Source organism: Schistocerca gregaria, chromosome 2 (assembly GCF_023897955.1).
Source record: "Schistocerca gregaria isolate iqSchGreg1 chromosome 2, iqSchGreg1.2, whole genome shotgun sequence".
Classification (NCBI taxonomy): domain Eukaryota; kingdom Metazoa; phylum Arthropoda; class Insecta; order Orthoptera; family Acrididae; genus Schistocerca; species Schistocerca gregaria.
In genome coordinates, this window is record NC_064921.1 from 689,715,513 (window position 1) to 689,740,104 (window position 24,592).

The window sequence follows — 24,592 nt, forward strand, 5'->3', positions numbered from 1 at the left end:
TCCACATAACTACGTCTGTATGTTTCATTGACTTGTTTTGGAACCATTTTGCTCAAACTTTACGAATGTTGGGACTATTAAGTAAGGCGCCATATGCATAAACATGACTAATGTGCATCTGACTCGCCATTTATTCAACAGTTAGTCGTCGGTTATCCAAATTAGGTCATGCACTTGCTGAAGTTTGGTGTCAGTTGTGGATATGGGTGACTGCTCTTTCCTCGTTTGTCACCCTTGTTCAGCTGTTTTTGAATTATTCAGTCTACTGGTAAACAATTCGTAGTGGTAAACTTTGTAGTGAGGTCTCCGACTCAGTGTAGAAATATAATTTTAAATTAGGTCTCATGGGTTGTAATGTCTCGTATTCAGGATAGAAAATATAGGTCCCAATTTGATCTAAAGTGAGATAAGAAGAAGTAGACATGTACATATATGACAGGTATGTGCTGTCATGTAAGAGCACAGATAATGTTAAGACTTGGGTAGATTTCGGATTTTAGGGAAGAGCACATAACATTTGTCCTGCAACTGGTTACTGCAGGCGGTGTCTGCCATGGGTGAGTATAGATTAGTTGGTGAGCGTCGTATTTAAGATTCAACGCCATCGGATGGGTGGACGATCATGTTCCATCGTAGAGGGATCTACCGCGACGTCTGCTGCTGCCAAATCTGCTTCTATGCTTATCTGCAGTTGATGGATCATCCGCTGCGCCCATAGGTATGCAACCGGGCATCACAGACAGGCTGGTGATAAAAATAATTTCGTTTGACTCAGTGGCCTGGTGACAAGCTTTTCAATTCGATGCCACTTTGACGAGTTGAGTGTCCCTAACCTACCCCAGTTATCCCACCGGGAAAAGGGGGCCGTCAGTTTAACATGAAATCCGAACCACCTGACGTTTCCTCACATCGTTCAGAGGTGAAGGCCAGAAGGTTCTAAGTTAATGCAAACGACAAGTAAGTTGTATTACAGGTCATGTTTTAGTTATCGAAATCTCAATTACTCACCGCTTGAAGTGCCATGCATTTGACCTAGGATCTTAAGATTTTGCACGAGACAACAGGTTAAAACGCAGACTAAAAAATTTAAAGTCCGACCGGGATTCGACCTAGCGATTGGCTGAATTTCAGGGAAGCACTTTACGTCTAGACCAAAATACGCTGCTCCTGCCGCTAATATTTACTTGAGCCAGGTCTATACGCTAGGTGAGTGATCCCGGCCAAGGTCGCCGTCTCCAGCTGGTCAGGGCGTGACTCATCGACTTTGCTACGTTCCAGCAAGGCCGTCTTCTCCTGCGCAGAAGCTGACAAGTGCCAGGAAGCGCATAGAAAGTCTGATGCTACTTCTTTACGGCTGGCGTTACAACCGTTAGTGCTAAAGACCATTTGTGTAGAGTGCTGGCTGAAGGATCTAATATTTCAGAATATTATTTTGGCGAGGAGAAATTTGCTAAAGGTATGCACAACCACATACATGGCTATTGTAAGTTATCTGCTAACATCTACATGAAGAATGTTCGACGAAGATTTCATTGGTTATTTAGTACTGTCACATGTGTATTTGATTTTCAACCACGCAAATAACGCAGGAATATTTTGATGTATGTTACTAAGGACGATTCTTACGCAGTTAATAATTACAATGAATGTTAATTATCATTTATTGTTCGTTTGTCTAGGTGACCTAAGTGGACTAAAGACAAACGCAGAGATTTCCATACACTCTGTCTCATCTACTGCCTTATAAATGTACACTGTCCCTCATATCTCTCCTCGTCCTTAACGCTGATGTCGGAACAACATGACAGAAACACACGTTCCCATCATAATAAAATCCTCTCTGTTCCACTGCATCGCTCAGTCACTTTCTCCAAGTCCTTTACAGTAGCGGGAACCCGACTCTGAAATAACCTCCCTGGTCATGTTAGAGAGCTTAAAAACATGTCCGGATTCAAAAAACAGTTAATGACATATCTACTTAAGCAAGAGTAATGCCTTCCTCTGTACATGAATGCACTTCACCTCATTACTTCCCTCTTTCCGTCTCTTTCAATCTCCCTTCCCCAAAACTCGCTATACTAGTAAACAGCTACTTTACACACCAAGATATTAATGTACATCTGCAAAAATCTTCATTACTATTGCCAATTTTTCTCATGTTTATCATTATTATTTGATTTTCTTTTTTACTGTTATTATTATTGCTTTTATCATAATTTATATGTATAGCATCTGTTGTAAAAATACTACAAGCATTTAATTTATTAGGTCTTAGTCATTACTCTTTATTCATATTGCCACTAGAGTAATCTAATTTTCTTATTTAAACTATTGTCATGATGTAACTCTGATGTGTGAAATGCTGCATGTGTGGAACACTGGCCCGATGTAAGAGAGGGCCTGATGGCCCTAATATGATCAGGTTTAATAAATAAATAATATAAAGAAACTGATTATGTAGAACATTTTCTCATTAATAACTGCAGTAACGTCCGTTTTATTGAGAAGTGTTTGAGGTGTATCAAAAACACATACAAAAAGCAGTACCTTTAACAAGCTTATTCTCACATGATTGCTCTTGTGCTCTTCATTGAGCTGTTTTAGCACGAGCTTGCACAAACTTTACGAATGTTGAGATTTTTATGTGTGGCGTCATATGCAGAAACATGACGTTTTTGCATTTCTTTTGCTACTTCATCAATAGTCACTCGATAGTTATTCAAAATTATGCGACGCACTTGCACAGTTTTGGCATCAGTTATGGATGCGACTGACTCGTGTTTCACGCTCTTTCAGCCGCATTTGAATTGTTCAGTCTTCTGGTAAACACTTCGTAGAGGTAAAGCATCACTCCAGTACTGTACTAAAAGTCGTCAATGCATTTCGAGTTCTGGTACACACACAGGCCACGAAACAATAACGGATTACAAACGGAGAGTGGCGCAGCCATGTTTACGTCGCGCGAGTGCACAGCATTGTGATGCAACAACACTGATATTTAGGACAAGCGAAGAGGACAGGGCCATCTAGCGACTTGCGAACGGACTAAGCGGTACTGCCAACCTACAGACGCTTAGAACGAAACTGAAGATACTTATTGGCTGTGCAGGCTCGCGCTAAAACAGCTGACTAATAAAGCGACATGATGAAAATGGTAAGAAACAAAGTTTGAAAGTAAATCCTTGAATGAGCTGCTAGTGCCTAGCAGTGCCCTTCCCTCCTCGCGCTGTTCGCATGCGCCCACATCTGTTGCCTGATAAGCGCGTATCCTCACTGTGCAACGTTTCGTACGCAGCGGAGTTGCCCGCCATCCTTACTGGCGGCCGGAGGCCACGCGGCTCATCACACACTACTCACCAGCCACCACCCAGCAGCCACCAGTCACCGGCCGCAATGGACGTGGGCAAGAAGCGAACCCGCGACAACCCACGCAAGACGGCCAACCCTCTGTCCGTGCTCTTCTTCTCGTAAGTCGCTACAGCTGCTCCAAACCAGGGGTTCCCAAACTTCTCTTCTGACGGAACACTTTGAGAATCCTGGTATTTCGATAGAGAGGCTAATAAAATTTTTAAAAATGAGAGAAACCTGTTTTATTCAGTGACTACTTCAGTTTCAAATCACAAGTAATAAAGAATTCATAATAAAATAAAAAAAACAATTAATACTGTCCAAATATCGAAAAAAGCCGCTGTGTTATTAATATTTTTTCGCGGAGCACTTATTTACTTCCCATGGAGCACTAGTGTTCTGCAGGACGCAGTCTGGGAAACCCTGCTATAAACTTCGCTGCAATGCGAACGCTGGCGGAAGGTCGAGCTCGTAATTAGCCTCCTGGAAGTGATGGCTATCAGTTACCTGCTCATTATATTCTGGGCTTCCTTGCCCATTCGTACTGCAACCCTGTCTATTGTACACTGACCCACTTTCTCTCACAACACGTGCTTAAGTCAATTAGCTTTTCCCTATTCCGCAAATACTCCAATATATGAAGAATTCAATCAGTTTAAATAGTTTTTCTTTTGGTCATGCTCTACATTAATCCCCTCTTTCCTGCCTCCAACATTTTTCTTTAGCTTATTCACATTCTTTTCCTGCATTCTCTTGTCCACAATTCCAGGGCTGCGGGCTCAACATTCTATACTGCCATGCGAATGTTCCCGTTTTAGTTCCTCATACAGTCGAGTAGGACTTAGTGCGAGGAGAGGAGTCCTCATAGCTTCGCAAAATCAAATAGTGATGTCGGCTGCCCTTTAGAATGCCGATAATAACAGTCGGAAGAGCAACGGAAGCACGTATTAAGTGGGCCATCAATAGTGGCACCAAATGACACTGTAGTCAATGGCGCAGGTCGTAAACTCGAGGTCATTTAAACCTGCTCGAGATGTTGGTGGCCAGTTTCTTGCCTCTGGTAGGCACTTATTGTTCAGCCACATGCATTGCATAGCATAAAAAATTTTGGATTTATTACAGGGGAGGTAATTACTTGTTATGATGATTTGTTGGTAGTTGGAAATCTTCTAACAATTTTTACAACCTTTTCTACAGCGCTATGTCTGGTTGCCCTATTAGTATTATTCACTTTCGAAGGTACTTTTAAAGTCCTTACTTTCTTGATTGTTCCGTAATTGGTTACCATAGGCTGCAAAATCTTTTTCGTTGTTGATTTAAATAATAAAACACTGCACCAGTTACGTTTACGGATGCGGTGTTTTATTATTTAAATTACAAATCCTTCCCAAGTATTTATCAAGCTCGTTTTGTCGATCGAACTGTACTCTTTTCTAAAGTTACACAAACACTAAATTCTTCAAAAGCTGCACTTCCGCATAATTTTACCAGAGAACTTCTGATCGTGACTGACTTCGGGATTGTGGCTTTCCTTCCAGTTTTGCTGCTAATACATGTCTTTCTTCTCAAGATGCAAATTTTCGTATCATGGAGTGGGGAAGATTTTTCTTTGATTTCCTGTGGAAACTAAGAATGTTAGCAGTATATCTGTAGGGCCTTTGATCCACTTCGAAAAGCAAGGAATGCTATCCCATGATATTGCAAGGCCTACTCTTCTTACCAGTGACATCATAACTTTTATCAGTGACGTCATCAGTGACATCAGAATCGTCACGTGACAAGCCACACTCTTCTCCCCTCTTCTCCTCCCCTCCACCTCCCTTTCTCTGGCCAATCAAAATCTAACATATCAGAACTAACATAGTTGCACTAGTGGGATATTAAATTTAAAATAAACCCTAAGATGGTGGAACCAGCTCACTGTGCTTTGTAACTCCTCCCCCTCTCCCCTTCGGCACTATAGCGAATATCAGCGTAATATTAAAACAAAACTCTAAATTTAGTTCACCATACAGTAATCGATCTTCTGGAAAGCAAATCTGTCATATATGATTTAAATAATTGCCATAATTTAAAAATAATTAAATAATTATAGTTATGAACAAGTTAAATAAACCATAGTGTAACATTTTTGTGGACATTTGGATGAAATAACAATGTAGCCGCAGAGAAAGCTGTTCTCAAAACTATCCAAACGTTCAGAATTTTTGCACCATATTCGAAAGTGTTAACAGAAAAATTACGTGACGGTTGTACCTTGTAGCATTTTCACACCTAAAATACCACAGTAAAACAAACACACACACACAAACAGTTAAATGTTAAGCTGCTCACTTACAATTAAGTTGTAATAGTGATCGTCTAAAATTCGCTGTGTGTAGCACAAATGGTGTAAGACACAATGGCGTCTCAGATTAATTTTTTTCCATATCTGAATTATTCTACAATGTTTGACAAATGCTTTTTTAATGTCTAAAATGTACGCAAAAAATATATCAGCAACAAAGATTGCTGTGTTTACATCAAATATCGCTATGTTAATTTTCCAGACACATCAATATATCGGTCAGATTGATACCTGAAACATGATTTTGAATGCTAAATTACGTGGCACAATGTCATTTCCTTGTCTAAGTACTTACAAATCACATACTAAATAGACAGTTGACATTTTGGGTTAGGAGTAAAAGACCTGTGTCGTAAATCTGTCTTGACCGGATAACAGCCGGACAAAATACGTGAAGGCTAAAGTACTACGCTAAGCAGGCAAACACAGAAACAAATAGACAGTGTAAATTATTACCAGCTAGTGGAAGAAAGTAATTTATTCCATTATTCAGGCACATACTAGATGTAAAACACAGTGGATCCTTAAATTAAATATTTCCATTTATCAGTGTTCTGCATTTGTTATCAAGTATTACATTGCTATCTTCACATCACAATTTTGAAATGGGTACAGTCATTTCAATCAGAGGAAATGTTATTGGGGTCTCATAGACTGAAATGTCATTATTTGATGCTTTGACAACTTTTATACTAACATTTCACCTTAGCTAGCACCAGGTTAGGGAGGAAGTAGAAGATGTATCGTGTTCTAAACCAGAAAATTATAATCAATGATACTGACTGAGAGTTACTTATTTTTATTAGAACTGATTGTGTCAAGTCCAATTTATGTGCAATTATAACTTTCGACGAAGGCTGCAAAATTTACCACTTGGGAATATGGTGCCAACGAACACTAAAATGTTTACAGATTGTAATTCCTGTAAGCAGTTACTTAATAATATAAACATATAATTAAAATAAGCGTTGTAGGAACACCACACTGTTGCACACATAGCTAGAACACAAATTACACTTTTATACAAATTTCCACATTTTATTTTTTTACAGAAACGAAAGTATCTGTGCTTTGCAGATTTAGATGCACTGAACACGAATATCAAGGTTAAAACTGTCTGTTATCTCAGGGGTACAAGGAAATAACCATGCCACGTTTCGCAGCCATAGTTACGGGACATTGTAAGAGCTACATGCAAAGGCATCGCGACAACCGTTTCGCTGCAGTAAATGAGTAAGGTGGATGGTCACAGTACATTTTGGCAACACTACTTTACACCATGACCAATGTGTGCACAATCAAGTCATATGAACAATGTAGAATGCAGAAACCTGACATGATTTTGACTGTCGTGCTCTTGTGCTGCGTTAGTTCGCTTGTTATTGGAGCGAGTGTCGCGACGGTTGATAGTGAATGTACGTGACATGAAATGTTGGAATTGATGAATTGTGTTACTGCTCGCATGTACGCTTTCAAAAAAATGCCCTGCACCTGCACCTGATAAATTTCGTTGCATTTCTGCTGCCATAAATATTGTGGTTTCAGAAGGCAAAGCTGTGAAACAAACATACGCCATGCATTTCGGGTGTACAGTTGCAGATAGAAATAAATTGAGGACTCCACTTGTGTATTTCATCACGTGTTCGTCTATACTCAATGCTCGGATGCATTGTAAAAGCGTCTCCAAGAAGTCTGGTGTGCCTGCTATTTGGCGTGAACTGGCAAACTACGCATCAGATTTCTGTTTTTGGGTGGTACCTCAGTTGAGGAAAGGGGTCAATACCAAGAGGAAGAGGAATATTCAGTACTCTGACATTCCATCTATAATTCAGTCGCCGGTCGCTGTAGCCGAGCGGTTCCAGGCGCTTCAGTCTGGAACAACGCGGCTGCTACGGTCGCAGGTTCGAATCCTGCCTCGGGCATGGATGTGTGTGATATCCTTAGGTTTAGGTAGTTCTAAGTCTAGGGGACTGATGACCTCTGATGTCAAGTCCCATAGTGCCTAGAGCCTTTTATAATTCAGTCTCTGGCCCATGACAAAGGCTTGCCAGTTCCTATTCGCCCTGAATGTACCACTATCAAGCAGTAAGAGCGATGATGTTGAATAGACACATACAGCCGAAAAAGTGTAATCATTCGCTGGTGACACTGACCCTAGATCTACACCGACGTGATCACACAGAGAACAACAGACAATCACAGTGTGAACTCAGTGATACGATTACGGATTTAGATCTTCTAAAGGGTAAAGCCCAACGCTTGGCCTCATGACTGCAGCAGTGGAATCTCCTCGCTGACACAGTACGTCTGTCTGTAATTCGGGACCGTCAGAGAAGATTTTAGTGTAATTTCAGTGCCGAAGGTGACATTACATGGTGCAGTGACATTGACCAGAAAAGTGGAGGTTCTTTACAGGTAGTTCAAAAATAAACCTGATGGCAGCACTGTTACGCAACACTAATTAAAGATCGCCCATTCCTGGAGCATATGCTCCAGTCGTTGACTATGTTAATTGCAGTAGGTATGAATGGGTGGCATGTGGAGATTTCAAAGTCATTGTGAAGCTGTCTAGTTTGCAGATATTTGCTGCTATATGTGTCACTTGGACAGTCGCTCAAGAGAAAAACAGTACGCTCAGAGACAATGGCCTCCAAGAACAACTCTGGTGCCTAGGTGAAAAATAATGTCGAAGAATCTCTAGTGAATCCGAAGAAAATTATTATGCCATCATCGCACATTGCATTGCTCATGACAGCATTTGTTAAAGCTTCAGACAGGAATGAAGGAGCATTTCAGTATTCGAGTTTAGAGTTCCACTGCTCAGCAGAGAGATAATCACAAAAGGGATATTCATTGGTCCACAGATACACCAGCTGCTGGGGCACACACACTTTAGTCCACTCTAACCTTTGATTAGTTGCATGACATTGTTATTGGGAAACAGGAAAGCCGAAAATTACAGCGACTCTGTGGACGAACTCAATCATGCTTGTAAGGTCATTGCCGATGACATGAAATCGAAAATACACTTCCTTTACTCCCACCTCGAAGAGTTCCCAGAGGACTGTGGTGCATTTGGCGGTGAGCGGTTCCACCAGGAAATTTCTCTCATGGAACAGCGGTACACAGGACGGTGGATTATTGACTGATATGGGTTGGATGCTACTGAGAGGTGCTCCAGACACCACCCACAACAGGGAGGCAAAGAATTTGTACTTTCAATCAATGTATAGATCTATTGATTACCATATAAACATACGTGAAACGTAAAGTCACGTCTTACTTGTACCCCTGAGCTAGGAGATAATTATAATCGTGATATTTGAGTACAGAAAATCGAAACCTCTGACGACTGTCTACGTTGGATTCTGCGAAAAATCCAGTGAGCACAAGTATTGCCTGGGCAAATACCATTCTAGAAAGAAAGGAAACAGGAGTTCTGACGATTTTATATTGTTGCGAGATAACACTTAAACTGAATATGTTCGTTCTACAGCAAGAAAACTCCTCCTGTGTCAAAAATGACCAGAGGCAGTACTGGAAGAAGAAAGAGAGGAAAATCGCCAAAAACAATGGTGCAATTGGACAGAATCGATACAAAATCTTTCGACTAAAATAAAATTATTTATCACTTATAGAGTGCTAAAGAGTAATATCAAGTATAAATGATCATACACAAAAATTTGAACTTTGGAGTAAAATAAAATTGTATTAAATTGAAAAACTGTAGGATTTCAAGAACATAGCACATGCGGTACTACTCTCATAAATTAATTGTTATGTAAGATAAAACAATACACATGGCTTGCATGTAGATATATTAATTTAATCCATAGGTTAAGCAGGGACTTGTTAACAACCAAAGTTCAGATGCTGTACCACACTTTGCAAGCGTAATACACATTCAAATTAAATATTTCCATAGTTAAATTTTCTGTATAAGGTATTAAAATGCACTCATCTCCCTTTCTGACAGAATTGATTGATTGGTTGATTCAGGAGAGCAGGAGAGGGATCCAAACAGCGAGGTCATCGGTCCCATCGCCTTAGGGAAGGTAGTCGGTCGCGCCCTTTCAAAGGAACTATTCTGCCTGAAGCGATTTAGGGAAATCACGGAAAACCTAAATCAGGATGGCCAGACATGGGTTTGAACCGTCGTCCTCCAGAATGCGAGTCCAGTGTGCTAACCTCTGCGCTACCTCGCTCGGTGACAAATGAAATAAATTGTATATTAGTTGACAAATGTAGCTAGACCTAAGTTCCCCGCTTTACATACTTCAAAATAAATAACAATTGATAGTATAACATTGCAAACACATATTTGTATTACTACTTGTCTAACATAAAGCTTAAAGTGCACTTGTTGACAAGAATTACAAAGTAATCCTCACAACAAAAATTCATGTCTAAAACCAAAAGTTCGGTATCTGTACTACACTTTGAAAGTACAATAAAACTTCAAGTTAAATATTTCCACATCTAAATATTCTGTATTAAAATACAGGCAGCTCACTTATTGACTCTATTAAAATAAATTACATGTTAGTTGGCGACCAGAGTTCAATCATAGTACCATACATTAAATTAATCAAAATACAAAAAAAATTGTTCTGAAGTATTGCAAAACACGCATCAGAACTACAGCTGATCCAACTTACATCGTAAAATGCAATTGTTTATTAATGCACTGCTGGCAAAAACCAGTTTCAGCTAGTTCATCATTCATCCACACATCCTCCCATGCTTTTAATTCAGTTACCATAGCAGTTTTATCAGAATGGCTACCACTAGCAAGGATTTTTTTTGTTGATGCCACTAATGCTTGCAAAACCCTCTGGAAATTGTGTGCTGATGGAACATATTTCCCTTCCAGTGTGATTACCTTTCCCAGTCTTGGTTGAATTGGCAACTTAGCAAGAACCCAGCTTGCCAGAGTAAGTTCATCATTATTTATCCAAGCACTTCATTTCTCTAGGTAAAACATAACGTTCTCATAAGCAAATAACCATCCTGCAAATGAGTCTTACACTTTGTGTTTTACAGCCATTGCAAACTTCAGGCAATAATCGATGCTTTTGAAAGCTCCTCTTCAACAGACAATTAGTTCATTATCATGTGATATACGCCTACCACTTTTGTAGCTCTACGAGTTCATTTGGGTTATTACAGTGGACGTAGTCAACACATCCTGGCGATTCATTGGTGACCATATTCCTATCACGAATGTCATCTACCGCATCATAATCATCATCTTCCTTCTTCTTTTCTTCTTCTTCATCATCCTCATTGTAATCACCGTCTTCTTCTTCATCATGATCATCATCTTCTTAATCATGATCTCTTTCTCCTCCAACATATACATCTTATGCTTTCATTAATATATTGTTTTCTTTTACTCTAATATCTGTTTCTTCTTTGTCTCGCTCTGTCTTCTTCTTCCTTTTCTTCTTTTCCGTTGTGACATATGGAACATTCTCATTCCTTGGTCTTTTATCAGTAACACTGCATCCTGATGAAGTCATTGTGTAATGTCTGAGTGTCTTTGCGAAAACAATTCTGTCCACTTCTTGCAAGATTTCCCATTGTTGACGGAAAGAGCCAGCTTCAGCTGCACAACTAGTTTGTTGATAAATTATATTAGTTGACTTCTGTTAACAGGGAACTGATTGGATTAACTAAATAAGCTTCACATTCTTCATCATATATATGGCAGCGACCCATTTGTCTTTCAAGAGGATATTATTTAGAGTTTTTATACGTCAGAGTTGTTCGGGGAACTTTATACATTTTACTAGTATCTTTTAAAGGTTGCAAAGCTTGAAGCCTTTGATTTCACTCATACTTAAGAACCTTATTTTCCTTTTCTGTCACTATGTTAAGTTGCAGTTGGAAACCTGGAATAGAACAATGTACTAAACAGGCAGGGCAGTGATAAATGACAATTCCAACCACGCCAGCGTTCAGAACTCAAATACACGCACCAAACAAAGTTCTGCATCACCTCTGTTTCGAGAGTTTCTGTACAGAAAATTGGAATAGGGATCAACATAAACATCATTTCCGCCCTTTGTATTGCTCATGAAAACCACACTTCGTCCCATACTATCCACAAGCGCCTTAAGGCACTATTGGTCCAGATTGTCCCACTCCTCAACGCCGATTCGGTGTAGATCATTCAGAGTGGTTGGTGGGTCACGTCGTCCATAAACAGCCCTTTTCTATCTATCTCAGGCATGTCGACAGCGTTCATGTTTGGAGAACATACTGGCCACTCTAGTCGCGCGATGTCGTTATCCTGAAAGAAGTCATTCACGAGATGTACACGACGGGGGCGTGAATTGTCGTCCATGAAGACGAATGCCTCGTCAATATGCTGCCGATATGGTTGCACTATCGGTCGTAGTATGACATTCACGTATCGTAGAGCCCTTACGGCGCCTTCCATGACCACTAGCGGCGAACGTCGGCCCCACATAATGCCACCCCAAAGCAACAGGGAACCTCCACCTTGCTGCACTCGCTGGACAGTGTGCTTAAGGTGTTCAGCCTGATCGAGTTGCCTTCAAACACGTCTCTGATGATTGTCTGGTTGAAGGCATATACGACACTCATCGGTGAAGAGAACGTGATGTCAATCCTGAGCGTTCCATTCGGCATATTGTTGGGCCCATCCGTACTGCGCTGCATGGTGTCATGGTTGTAAAGATGGACCCCGCCACGGACGTCGGGAGTGACGTTGCACATCATGCAGGTTATCATGCACAGTTTGAGTCGTAACACGACGTCCTTTGGCTGCACGAAAAGCATTATTCAACCTGGTGGCGTTGCTGTCAGGGATCCTCCGAGGCATAATTCTTAGGTAGCGGTGATCCACTACAGTAGCAGCTCTTGGGCAGCTTGAGCGAGGCATGTCATCGACAGTTCCTGTCCCTCTGTATCTCCTGCATGTCCGAACAACATCGCTTTGGTTCACTCCGAGACGCCTGGACACTTCCCTTGTTGAGAGCCCTTCCTGGCACAAAGTAACAATGCGGACGCGATCGAACCGCGGTATTGACCGTCTATGCATGGTTGAACTACAGGCAACACGAGCCGTGTACCTCCTTCCTGATGACTGGAACTTGTTGGCTGTCGGACCCCTCCCGTCTAATAGGCGATGCTCATGCATGGTTGTTTACTTTTTTCGGTGGTATTAGTGACATCTCTGAACAGTCAAAGGGACTGTGTCTGTGATACAATATCCACAGTCAACGCTTATCTTCAGGAGCTCTGGGGACCAGGCTGATGATCTTAAAAAGTATTCTATGCCAGAAGCTACAGTGTGTAGGTGTAGTGGATGTCAGTTACTGGATCTATTATAGCATACTGCATATGCAGCTACTGCAGTGTGCATGTACCGAAGTCAGCATGTTTACCCATGATGTCGACTACATAAGTTTAATCTTGTTCTGGCCATTTGCGACTTTTTTCAACAAGCAAAAGTCATTAGTAAGCTAGTTGTGATTTATCAGGTCAAAGATGGTTCTTACAATGCAGTAAATGTCGGCTACTGTTTCTTAAATAATATTCTGTACATCCGGCTACAGGGGTGCACATGCGGAGATATCAGCAAGTGTAATCATGAGGCTGACTAAGCAAGTATAGACTTGTTCAGTCAACTTGTGACTTGTTGCAACAAGGAATACCGATTAGTCAGTAAGCAGAGATTTACTAACAGTGTTCTATCACAGAAGCTAATAGTGTGTGTATGCAATGGGAGACAACTGCTAGTGGTGTCAGCTGTTGGCGGATTTTAGCTACTGGATGGTATCAGAGACTGGAGGATGTCAGGTACTGTATCTTAAAACTGTATTGTACCACCAGAAGCTCACATTCTCACCCTCGCAGTAGCTCAAAAGTCATTTCCAGCCTCTCCATTCCCTCTAGCTGTCTGTAATGTTTACTTTAATGAGGTGCCAATATTATGATAACTTACTGAGTACCTGTGGTCTAGAGGTAGCGTCTTTGACTATTAATCAGAACGTCCTGAGTCATGCATTCGAACTCAGTCATTCCTTAAATCCGTACTAATATTATAATCGCGAAAGTAACTCTGGCTGTTACGCTTTCTCCACTTAACCGCTGAACCGCTTTTCATAAAATTTGGCATGGAGATAGCCTGAACGCTGAGGAAGAATATGAGCTGCTATATAAAGTATGTTGTCAACATATTTATTGATTGAAAAATATAACGCGATGTATGGAACAATAATTACTCTTTAAAAAGCAATTTACTTTTTGAACTTTTTCACCTTTGTTTATTTTTTGATTTGTTCTGCTTAATACGATTCAAAGTAATGAATAAATCGTTTATACGAGTACAATTCTCATTGTCTTATGTCATATTTTAGTCGTTGAGGGTCGTGTGTTGCGCATAACTTCTTTGTTGCGTTGAAATTGAACGAACAGATAGTGGTTATGCGGTTAGCGTTGATGTCTCGGATTAAAATTCTACCCGGGTGAGGTTTTTTACTGCTCGTGCCTGGATGTCTGCGTAGTCCTCATCAACATTTTATCGTCATCGACGTGCAATTCAACGTAGTGGCGTCAAATAAAAATATTTTCACCAAGCTCCCGAGCATCCGAACCAGAATCTCCCGGCCAATAAAGCCATACGCACACTTCATTTTACTGATACACTAACGCAGCCATGATTAACAGCTAGAATATGAAGTCTACACAATCCTCAATGTATTTAATCCATGCCAATCCATACTTCTATACTAAAATTATAAATGCTAAAGTGACTGTGTCCGTTACGTTTTCACGACGAAATCGCTGAATCGTGGCATGCGATAGCTTGACCTCTGATGAAGAAGATAGGCTAATTTACATAACGTGTGGTACAAGATATACTGATTTGAAGAACATTACACAAGTTAAAGAAAAATATTTACTCTTTCAAAACGCTGTTTACTTTTTCACTTTTAAGCTTTATCATATATGTTAAAATGCTTTTATTTGTTGTTATGTTCTACTTAATATGATTCTGTGTAATCAATGCAATGCTTATTCAGTTCTCAATGTGTCCAATCAATACTTCCGTACTAATACCAGTATTATTAATTGCGAAAGTATCTCACTCTGTTACAACTTCACGACTCTATCACTGAATCGATTCAGGTGGTATTTGGTATGGAGATAGCTTGAACCCTGAGGAAAACCATAGCCTACTTTAGAAAGTTGTATATTTCTGAATATTTTTAACATTTTTAAATATGGTATATGTGAGTGTCATACTGACAACGTCGGCGCCATGGTTGGCGACTCTAAGTGTCTACAAAACATTCTGTGACAGTGTAAATCCATTGTTATTGTACCTGTGGGTTATGGTTTTTAGATCCTGCATCACCTGGATTGGTGAGCTTTGGTAGTAAAACAAAAATAAAGTCGAACGGTAAGGCCGAGAACCATATTTAATACTATTGATATCAGCTTCGCAAACGTAAGTCTGGTTTAACGCATAATTCTAAGAGAGCTCAAGCTGCGTATGTTGCTCAAATCCAAGAAACCTCAGAGGAATCTCATGTCTGCCGAAACTTTGATGCAGAACATCGGGCAGTCCCAGGAGCTACAGAGACATCACTAAAGCCACAAGCCCGTAGCAGTTTAGACCCTGAGCATTACCCGTCTCTTCCAGCTTCCAAGACGTTTGAAGCCTCACAACGAAGACTTCATTTAAAGTTAGTGTGACAAACAGAGGGTCGTACCTCAACGTGTGGAACTTGGGATGCTTTTGGAGAGATTGATTTGATTATGATCTGTTAACTATGTTAATCATAAATTAGTCGTCATAGCGGAATGGATCAAAAATGTGTCCACCATAACGTATTAAAATGGAAGGAAGAAACGGTTGGTATGTGTTAGATTGGTGGTAAAATCTCACATCCAGTACTAGATGAGCCAGAGAAACCCCTAAAAAGTCTACTTCAGCACGAATGTAATGAATCGAGGCAGTTTTAAATATAATTAGAAAAATATATTGCATGCTTTCAGATTCGATTTGCACTAAAATAATAGAAACACATTCATTTGGAACCTTCATACCGACACTAAATACAGTTTTTATACAAATATCATCTACACCGCTATATACACAGACGCCTGGTAAAATTACTATCTTACTTACTAGGTATCGCCCATCATAACAAAACTACTGATACGCTAGCGAAGCAGCTAGTAACGTTTTGTTTTCACTCTGGAAGTCATCCTCGTTCTGCCAAAGCCTTATCAAACAGGGCGGAGCAGCGACCAGAAATTCAGGACACGCCTTTGGGACGGGAAACTGTCCCTAAAAGGTGGAAGAATCAGTGATGATAAACGGAATGAAGATGCAGATGGAAACCACTGCATTAAAGACACGTAATATATATGGGCAGAACATGAAGCCTGTAATTGAAAAGTGTCATGATGATCTCTCCATTGGCGAAAGATCCCAGATGAGTCCCCCATTCGGATCTTTGGGAGGGGACTGCCGAAGGGGAGGCGATTATATGAAAAAGATTGAATAACCAACGAAAGGGTACTGTTCTATGAATCGGGACGTGGAACATCAGAAGTTTGAACGTGGTAGGGAAGCTAGAAAATCTGAGAGGGGAAATGCTAAAGCTCAGTATACATATATTGGGTGTCAGTGAAGTGAATTGGAAAGTAGACAAGGATTTGTGGTCAGATGTGTATAGGATAATATCAACATCAGCAGAAAATCGTATAACAAGAGGAGGATTCCTTATGAATAGGAAAGTAGGACAGAGAGAGATTTCGTGTAACCAGTTCAGTGATAGCGTTATTTTCATCAGAATCGACAGCAAACCAACACCGACAACAATAATTTAGGTATACATGCTGACATCGCTAGCAGATGATGAAGAGACAGAAAAAGAATGATGAAATCTTCTCGGGTGATCATCACGGTGATAGTATATGAACTATAGATAAGTGCACTAAAGAGTAATTTACATGATAAAGTAGCGAGAGGCACAGGGAAGTTATTCTGGGATAGTGTGGGTGTCAAACTCCCAAGTGAAATGTTACATGTTGTGGAGCCGTTAGACTACAGGTTTGGGCGAATCATATTAATTTGTGTGTAGGAGTGTAGTATTCATGAGAGAAATAAAAGGAGATGACATTGTTCTGGTGAGTATAGATGATTTTGGCATGCGCAAAGGAAGTCTACGAAAAGGTTTACTAGTTGCCCTTTCGGATGTTCTGAATGAAGATGGTGTCGATACGTCAGAAGGAGGCCTTGTCCACAAGCAAGCTGCTGATATATCTGTGCTGCACGAGAAAGTGAAACATTTATTGTATAGAAAATCACACAGAATCCCAAGACTTGGTGAAAGAAGAGTTTACTGACCAGCAGTTGACTTACGGTATCATGGTAACAGCCCTTGGGGTGCAAGCATTGTCGTTGTCCCAGAAAACTTACAGATGTCACGAAAAACATAGATTACAATTACCCGAATGCAAGGACAATTATAGATTCATATCCTATACCAAATATAACGGAGCCTCGGGAGAACTTGGATCATTTTAAATATTTCTCAACAACGGATTTTATAAGTGACTATCACCAGTTGGAAGTAGATCTAGAAGACCATCCAAAAACAATATCTTGGGGCCATTATCATAAACGATGTCTGATGCTAAGTACACTGAGCTACTTTCCAAAGGCTGCAAGATGGAGCGCTCAGGGGACTGAAACCAAAACAATGTATGGTTTGAGTCAACGATATCACTGTGTTTCTAAAGGAGATGGAAGAACATGTGCATCGACAGGAGGAAGTTTTCAAAGGGTTATATACCACATGACTGATGCTCAGTGTGGATAAGTGTCATTTTGTAGCAACACAGATGAATTATTGGGTTTCTGTGGTTAGTGAACAGCGTGTCACAACTGATCCACATTTTATTTATGTAGTCCACGATTTTGTGCCACCACAAACATCAAAATATCTGCAGTCATTTCTCAGGCTGTGTAATTATTGTAGAGAAATTTATTAAGAGGTTTTCTGAAATTGCTGAATCACTGAATTGGTTGTTGGAAAATGGGGTGAAATTTCAGTGATCAGCTGACAGTGAAATTCTGTTAAATGTTTGAAACAGGCATTATCGTCAAATCCAGTACTAGTATTTCGAGATTTTAATAGAGAATTTATTTTATTGTGCAACGTAAGTAGTCTGGCGATTGGGTGTGCTCTTAGACAAATGTGGATGACAAAGAGCACCTAGTGGGATGTGCACGAGGAAGCTGTATAAAGCAGAATAGAGTTATCTAAGACAGAAAAATAAACGTTGACTGTTATTTACGGTGCATCATACTTCGATTGTTACTTGTATGGCAGAAAGTTTAAAGTTGTGACAGACCATACTGTATTAAAATGCTGGGGCTAAAGAGCCCATCGAGTATACTGAGATGAACAGCTCTGAAGTTGTGTGAATTTGATTGTGAGATGGTACGTAAACCCAGAGAAAGGCACAGTAATACTGACAGTATAAATAGTAGGTTGGAGTTTTACAATTTTTGGGTAGGTGTATTGCTGAGTGCAACTGACGCTGACTGCCTGTTATTTACATCATAGCCGCAGTTTATGACAGAGGAGAGCTTGTTGTGCGGAACAAAAGGTTGATCATTCCTGTAGCTTTAGTGGATGAAGTACTGAAGTGCATGGCAATGTTTCAGCAGGTCATGGCAGGTGGAGAGCAACTGACTCACAGGCAGTGTCGTCGTAACTGCCATCTGCGTCACGTATGTTGTGCAGCGAGATACGTTAATTTAAGTATTAACTGTGTTTTCTTACTTATCACTTCTTCTTCCGTGTGTTTTTGCTTTTAGGAAGCTTTAATTTTCGAGTGCTAGTAATAGTGTTCCATAGATTTCGTGTTTATTTTGAATACAGTCAGAGAGAGTCCCTTTAGTCAGCCATTCGGTCCAGAGACAGGTAGTGCTATTTTCATTGTTTTCAACAAGAAGCGTCTAGTAACCACAGTTTAGTCAGCTATCAGCCGCCTTTAGTGAATTAGCAGGCTAGTTAAAAGTTGATTAACTCTCTACAGTAAATTGATTTCTTAGGATGGATAGGATGTGTGAGTGCTGTGGACGGACGCAGGAGGAGCTGGCCACTGTTCGCCAACAGCTGAACGTTTTGATGGCCGCGGTCAGCCGTCTTCAGGCTGCTGCCTCGAAGTGTAGCGGTAGTGGGGAGTCTGGTGCGTCGCATAGTACACCCCAAGTGTTACATGCTTCACTCACTGTCCCTGCTGTCGAGACATCTTAGCGGGTACCGGGAGCGGTTGGGCCATCCTCTCCCCAAGGGGAGTGGCGGATTCAACAGCATTCGCGGCGCACGAGGCGGAGGGTCAGTGTGGAGGCTGGCCGTGTGCCATCACCTGCTCTGCCTGTGAGTGGACATGTGGCCGCTCCTTCAGCAAGGTCCCAGCAGGCACACGGGGGGAGAGGTTTATTAGTGATTGGGAGCTCCAACATTAGACGGGTGATGGAGCCCCTTAGGGAAATAGCGGAAAGGTCGGGGAATAAGTCCAGTGTTCACTCTGTCTGCTTGCCGGGGGGTCTTATCAGAGATGTGGAGGAGGCCCTGCCGGCGGCGATAGAGAGCACTGGGTGCACCCGACTGCAAATTGTTGCTCATGTCGGCACCAAGGACTCCTGCTGTCTGGGTTCAGAGGTCATCCTCAGTTCGTACAGGCGGTTGGCGGAGTTGGTGAAGGCGGAAAGCCTCGCTCGCGGAGTGGAATCTTAGCTAACTATTTGTAGTATCGTTCCCAGAACCGACCGCGGTCTTCTGGTTTGGAGCTGAGTGGAAGGCTTAAACGAGAGGCTCAGACGAATCTGCGGAGATCTGGGGTGCAAATTTCTCGACCTCCGGTATCGTGTGGAGAAATCTAGGGCCCCCCTGAATAGGTCAGGCGTGCACTACTCGCCGGAAGCGGCTACAAGGGTAGCGGAGTACGTGTGGAGTGCACATGGGGTTTTTTAGGTTAGGGAATTCCCTCCCTAGGCCCGACAAGACGCCTCCTGAGACGCGACAAGGTAGGATTAGGCAAAATGCAACAGGGAATAACAATATTAATATGCTAATAGTAAACTGCAGGAGCGTCTATGGAAAGGTCCCAGAACTGCTCTCATTAATAAACGGTCACAACGCCCATATAGTACTAGGGACAGAAAGTTGGCTGAAACCAGACGTAAACAGTAATGAAATCCTAAACTCAGATTGGAATGTATACCACAGAGACAGGTTGGACCGTGAAGGGGGAGGCGTGTTTATAGCGATAAGAAGAGCAATAGTATCGAAGGAAATTGACGGAGATCCGAAATGTGAAATGATTTGGGTGAAGGTCACGGTTAAAGCAGGCTTAGAAATGGTAATTGGATGTCTCTATAGGCCCCCTGGCTCAGCAGCTGTTGTGGCGGAGCACCTGAAAGATAATTTGGAAAATATTTCGAGTAGATTTCCCCACCATGTTATAGTTCCGGATATAGAGTGGAAGACTCAGACGTTCATAACGGGTGGCAGGGACAAAGAACCCAGTGAAATTTTTTTAAGTGCTTTACCTGAAAACTACCTTGAGCAGTTAAACAGAGAATCGACTCGGGGCGATAACATATTAGACCTTCGGGTGACAAACAGACCCGAACTATTTGAAACAGTTAACGCAGAACAGGGAATCAGCGATCATAAAGCGGTTACGGCATCGATGATTTCAGCCGTAAATAGAGATATTAAAAAAGGTAGGAAGATTTTTCTGTTTAGCAAAAGTGACAAAAAGCAGATTACAGAGTACCTGACGGCTCAACACAATAGTTTTGTCTCAAGTACAGATAGTGTTGAGGATCAGTGGACAAAGTTCAAAACCATCGTACACTATGCGTTAGATGAGTATCTCCCAAGCAACATCGTAAGATATAGAAAAGAGCCACTGTGGTACAACAACCGAGTTAGAAAACTGCTGCGGAAGCAAAGGGAACTTCGCAGCAAATATAAACATAGCCAAAGCCGTACACACAAACAAAAATTACGCGAAGCGAAATGTAGTGTGAGGAGGGCTATGCGAGAGGCGTTCAGTGAATTCGAAAGTAAAGTTCTATGTACTGACTTGGCAGAAAATCCTAAAAAATTTTGGTCTTATGTCAAAGCAGTAGGTGGATCAAAACAAAATGGCCAGACACTCTGTGACCAAAATGGTACTGAAACACAGGATGACAGGCTAAAGGCCGAAATACTAAATGTCTTTTCCCAAAGCTGTTTCACAGAGGAAGACTGCACTGTAGTTCCTTCTATAGACTGTCTCACAGATGACAAAATGGTAAATATCGAAACAGATGGCAGAGGGATAGAAAAACAATTAAAATCGCTTAAAAGAGGAAAGGCCGCAGGACCTGATGGTATACCAGTTCGATTTTACACAGAGTACGCGAAGGAACTTACCCCCTTTCTGGCAGCGGTGTGCCATAGGTCTGTAGAAGAGCGCAGCTTTCCGAAAGATTAGAAAAAGGCACAGGTCATCCCCGTTTTCAAGAAGGGACGTCGAACAGATGTGGAGAACTATAGACCTATATCTCTAACGTCGATCAGTTGTAGAATTTTGGAACACGTATTATGTTCGAGTATAATGACTTTTCTGGAGACTAGAAATTTACTCTGTAGGAATCAGCATGGCTTTCTAAAAAGACGGTCGTGTGAAACCCAGCTCGCGCTACTCGTCCACGAGACTCAGAGGGCCATAGACACGGGTTCACAGGTAGATGCCGTGTTTCTTGACTTCCGCAAGGCGTTCGATACAGTTCCCCACAGTCGTTTAATGAACAAAGTAAGAGTATGTGGACTGTCAGACCAATTGTGTGATTGGATTGAAGAGTTCCTAGATAACAGAACGCAGCATGTCATTCTAAATGGAGAGAAGTCTTCTGAAGTAAGAGTGATTTAAGGTGTGCCGCAGGGGAGTGTCATAGGACCGTTACTATTCACAATATACGTAAATGACCTGGTGGATGACATCGGAAGTTCACTGAGGCTTTTTGCAGATGATGCTGTGGTATATCGAGAGGTTGTAACAATGGAAATTTGTACTGAAATGCAGGAGGATCGGCAGCGAATTGACGAATGGTGCAGGGAATGGCAATTGAATCTCAATGTAGACAAGTGTAATGTGCTGCGAATACATAGAAAGAAAGATCCCTTATCATTTAGCTACAATATAGCAGGTCAGCAACTGGAAGTACTTAATTCCATAAATTATCTGGGAGTACGCATTAGGAGTGATTTAAAATGGAATGATCGTATAAAGTTGATCTTCGGTAAAGCAGATGCCAGACTGAAATTGGTTGGAAGAATCCTAAGGAAATGCGATCCGAAAAAAAAGGAAGTAGGTTTCAGTACGCTTGTTCGCCCACTGCTTGAATATTGCTCACCGGTGTGGTATCCGTACCAGATAGGGTTGATAGAAGAGATAGAGCAGATCCAACGGAGAGCAGCGCCCTTCGTTACAGGGTCATTTAGTAATCGCGACAGCGTTACGGAGATGATAGATAACCTCCAGTGGAAGACTCTGCAGGAGAGACGCTCAGTAGCTCGGTACAGGCTTTTGTTGAAGTTTCAAGAACATACCTTCAGCGAGGAGTCAAGCAGTATATTGCTCTCTCCTACGTATATCTCGCGAAGAGACCATGAGGATATAATCAGAGAGATCAGAGCTCACACGGAGGCATATCAACCATCCTTTTTTTTGCACGAACTATACGAGACTGTAATAGAAGGGAGAACCGATAGAGATACTCAAGGTACCCTCCGCCACACACCGTCAGGTGACTTGCGGAGCATGGATGTAGATGTAGATGTAGAAGCTTTTGTGGAGGAGAAGGGAATAGGACATGGAACAACATCTCAAAAACAGTATACTTTATGCACAATGTGCTGATCTCAATCACCAATGAGTCCTATTACAGAGGTTACCAGAAGCGCCCAAACCATTAAAAATACTGGGGATGGACTTTCTGGGGCTATTTAATCGTACACCAACTGACAACTCTTACGTATCGACCATGATATATGTTTTTTTTTCGTTTTTCACAATAGTTACCATTCTGGACCAGCAAATGCGTACATTAGCACAAGCTGTGGCGAACAAATGGTTTCAGTCTAACGGCTGAATGGAGTGCGTCAAGGAAACTGAGTCATTATGTGAATACCCATCACAATGATGCGACGTCTTTCTCGCATTCATCATTTGCTTGTCCTACTATAAAGTTTTTAAGTGGGCCTGGACTCTCAACATATGAGGTTGTGCACTTCAGGAAAATGTACTCAACCTTTCAGGTAATTAAACTTATTGACGGGAGAAACAGTGATTCAGTAAAGAAATTTTCGAAAGATTACGTGAATTTTGACAGAGAGCGAAAAACGCAAATACAAAAGCTCTCGAGTGTCAAGAGCGACCAGAATAGTCTGTGACTAGGTTATGGCAATAAAGAATGGGGCAGTATGTTTTTGTGATAAACCGTTCACACCTAAGACCTGGGCAAAGAAATACTTGACCCAGTACTAAGGTCCATATAGCACTCCGTCTTCAGGCCACAAGTGGCCCATCGGGACCATCCAGGCGCCGTGTCATCCTCAGTGGAGGATGCGGATAGGAGGGGCGTGTGGTCAGCACTCCGCTCTCCCGGTCGTTATGATGGTTTTCTGTGTCCAGAGCCGCTACTATTCGGTCGAGTAGCTCCTCAATTGGCATCACGAGGCTGAGTGCACCCAGAAAAATGGCAACAGCGCATGGTGACCCGGATGGTCACCCATCCAAGCGCCGGCCACGCCGGACAGTGCTTAACTTCGGTTATCTCACGGGAACCACCGATGTATCCACTGCGGCAAGGCCGTTGCCAAGGACCATATAGGGTCATAAAAATAATGTCACCTGTCAACGTTAATTTGCAGTTGCTGATGGCTGTTGTTTATTCATAGTGTGTAAAGCTACTTAGAAAGCTATAGATGGTTTTTCACTTGTGCCCATTTCATCATCAGTCCAGGATACTGAAGCTGAAAAGCAGAAGAGAAATGGCCAAGTCAACTGGGTGCACAGGGTGTTGTACCAGACAAAACAATACTCATCAGTACAGAGGTGGGAGCTTAGGTAAACTCCTGAAGGAGGTTGATTTCATACTACAACATATAAAATATTAGATCAGTTTATTACAACTTGAACAAGATGAAATACTTAATTTTGTAACAGTCCATGTCCACAGGAAAGTCATGAGTATTTATTACTATCACTGAATGTTAACATATCACTTGATACAGAACAAGATACTAATCTTTTCTCACATAGTACAACTGATGATAAACATTTATACAAAGGTCTGTCTAATACAACTAATGCACTGCTGCCTTGTACAGAGAGAATGCTACCATCATGAGCGATCATTGCTGACTGGATTGAGTGACACTCTGTTCAGACATAAGTAAGTATGCTGTAGTGGGGGCGTATGGAACTCTTCAGGTCATGTCTATCACCACTGTCTCTCATTAATCGTTCCTTCTGGCAGTGACTATACTTTCTTGTGGGTTCATCATGAGGTACCAACGTTGTCTTGGCACCTTGTTACGTGGGAGACACCACATCCCCCCCCCCCCCCCCCCACCACCACCACCACCACTGCGCTGCCGTCATGTAGCTCATTGTCATGTGACGATGGTAGGGGGAGGCCTGATTGTGAAAGTAGATGAGAAAGCGGAGTGGAACAACAGCTGATGGCAGCTTTCCGTCTGCACCCCACCATCCACCTTGTGAGTGACTAGGAAAACTGGCTGAAAAACCAGCCACAGGATGCATTTCTGCAGGCAG

General features: G+C 41.7%; 1 protein-coding gene across 3 annotated transcripts in view; it reads left to right on the forward strand.

Moving 5' to 3' along the window:
- The first annotated feature begins 1,297 nt into the window (after positions 1 to 1,297).
- LOC126334772 (ATP-binding cassette sub-family C member 4-like) overlaps positions 1,298 to 24,592 on the forward strand; it is a 548,862-nt gene continuing 525,567 nt past the window's right edge. The window contains exons 1-2 of one of the 3 annotated variants that reach the window (XM_049997358.1): positions 1,298 to 1,456; positions 3,296 to 3,467. In XM_049997358.1, the coding sequence (XP_049853315.1) occupies positions 3,394 to 3,467 (74 nt within the window). In that variant the 5' untranslated portion in view covers positions 1,298 to 1,456; positions 3,296 to 3,393. Of the gene's footprint in view, positions 1,457 to 2,469; positions 3,468 to 24,592 lie in introns of those variants that run through there. The other 2 variants (XM_049997356.1, XM_049997355.1) reach the window with 2 other exon arrangements.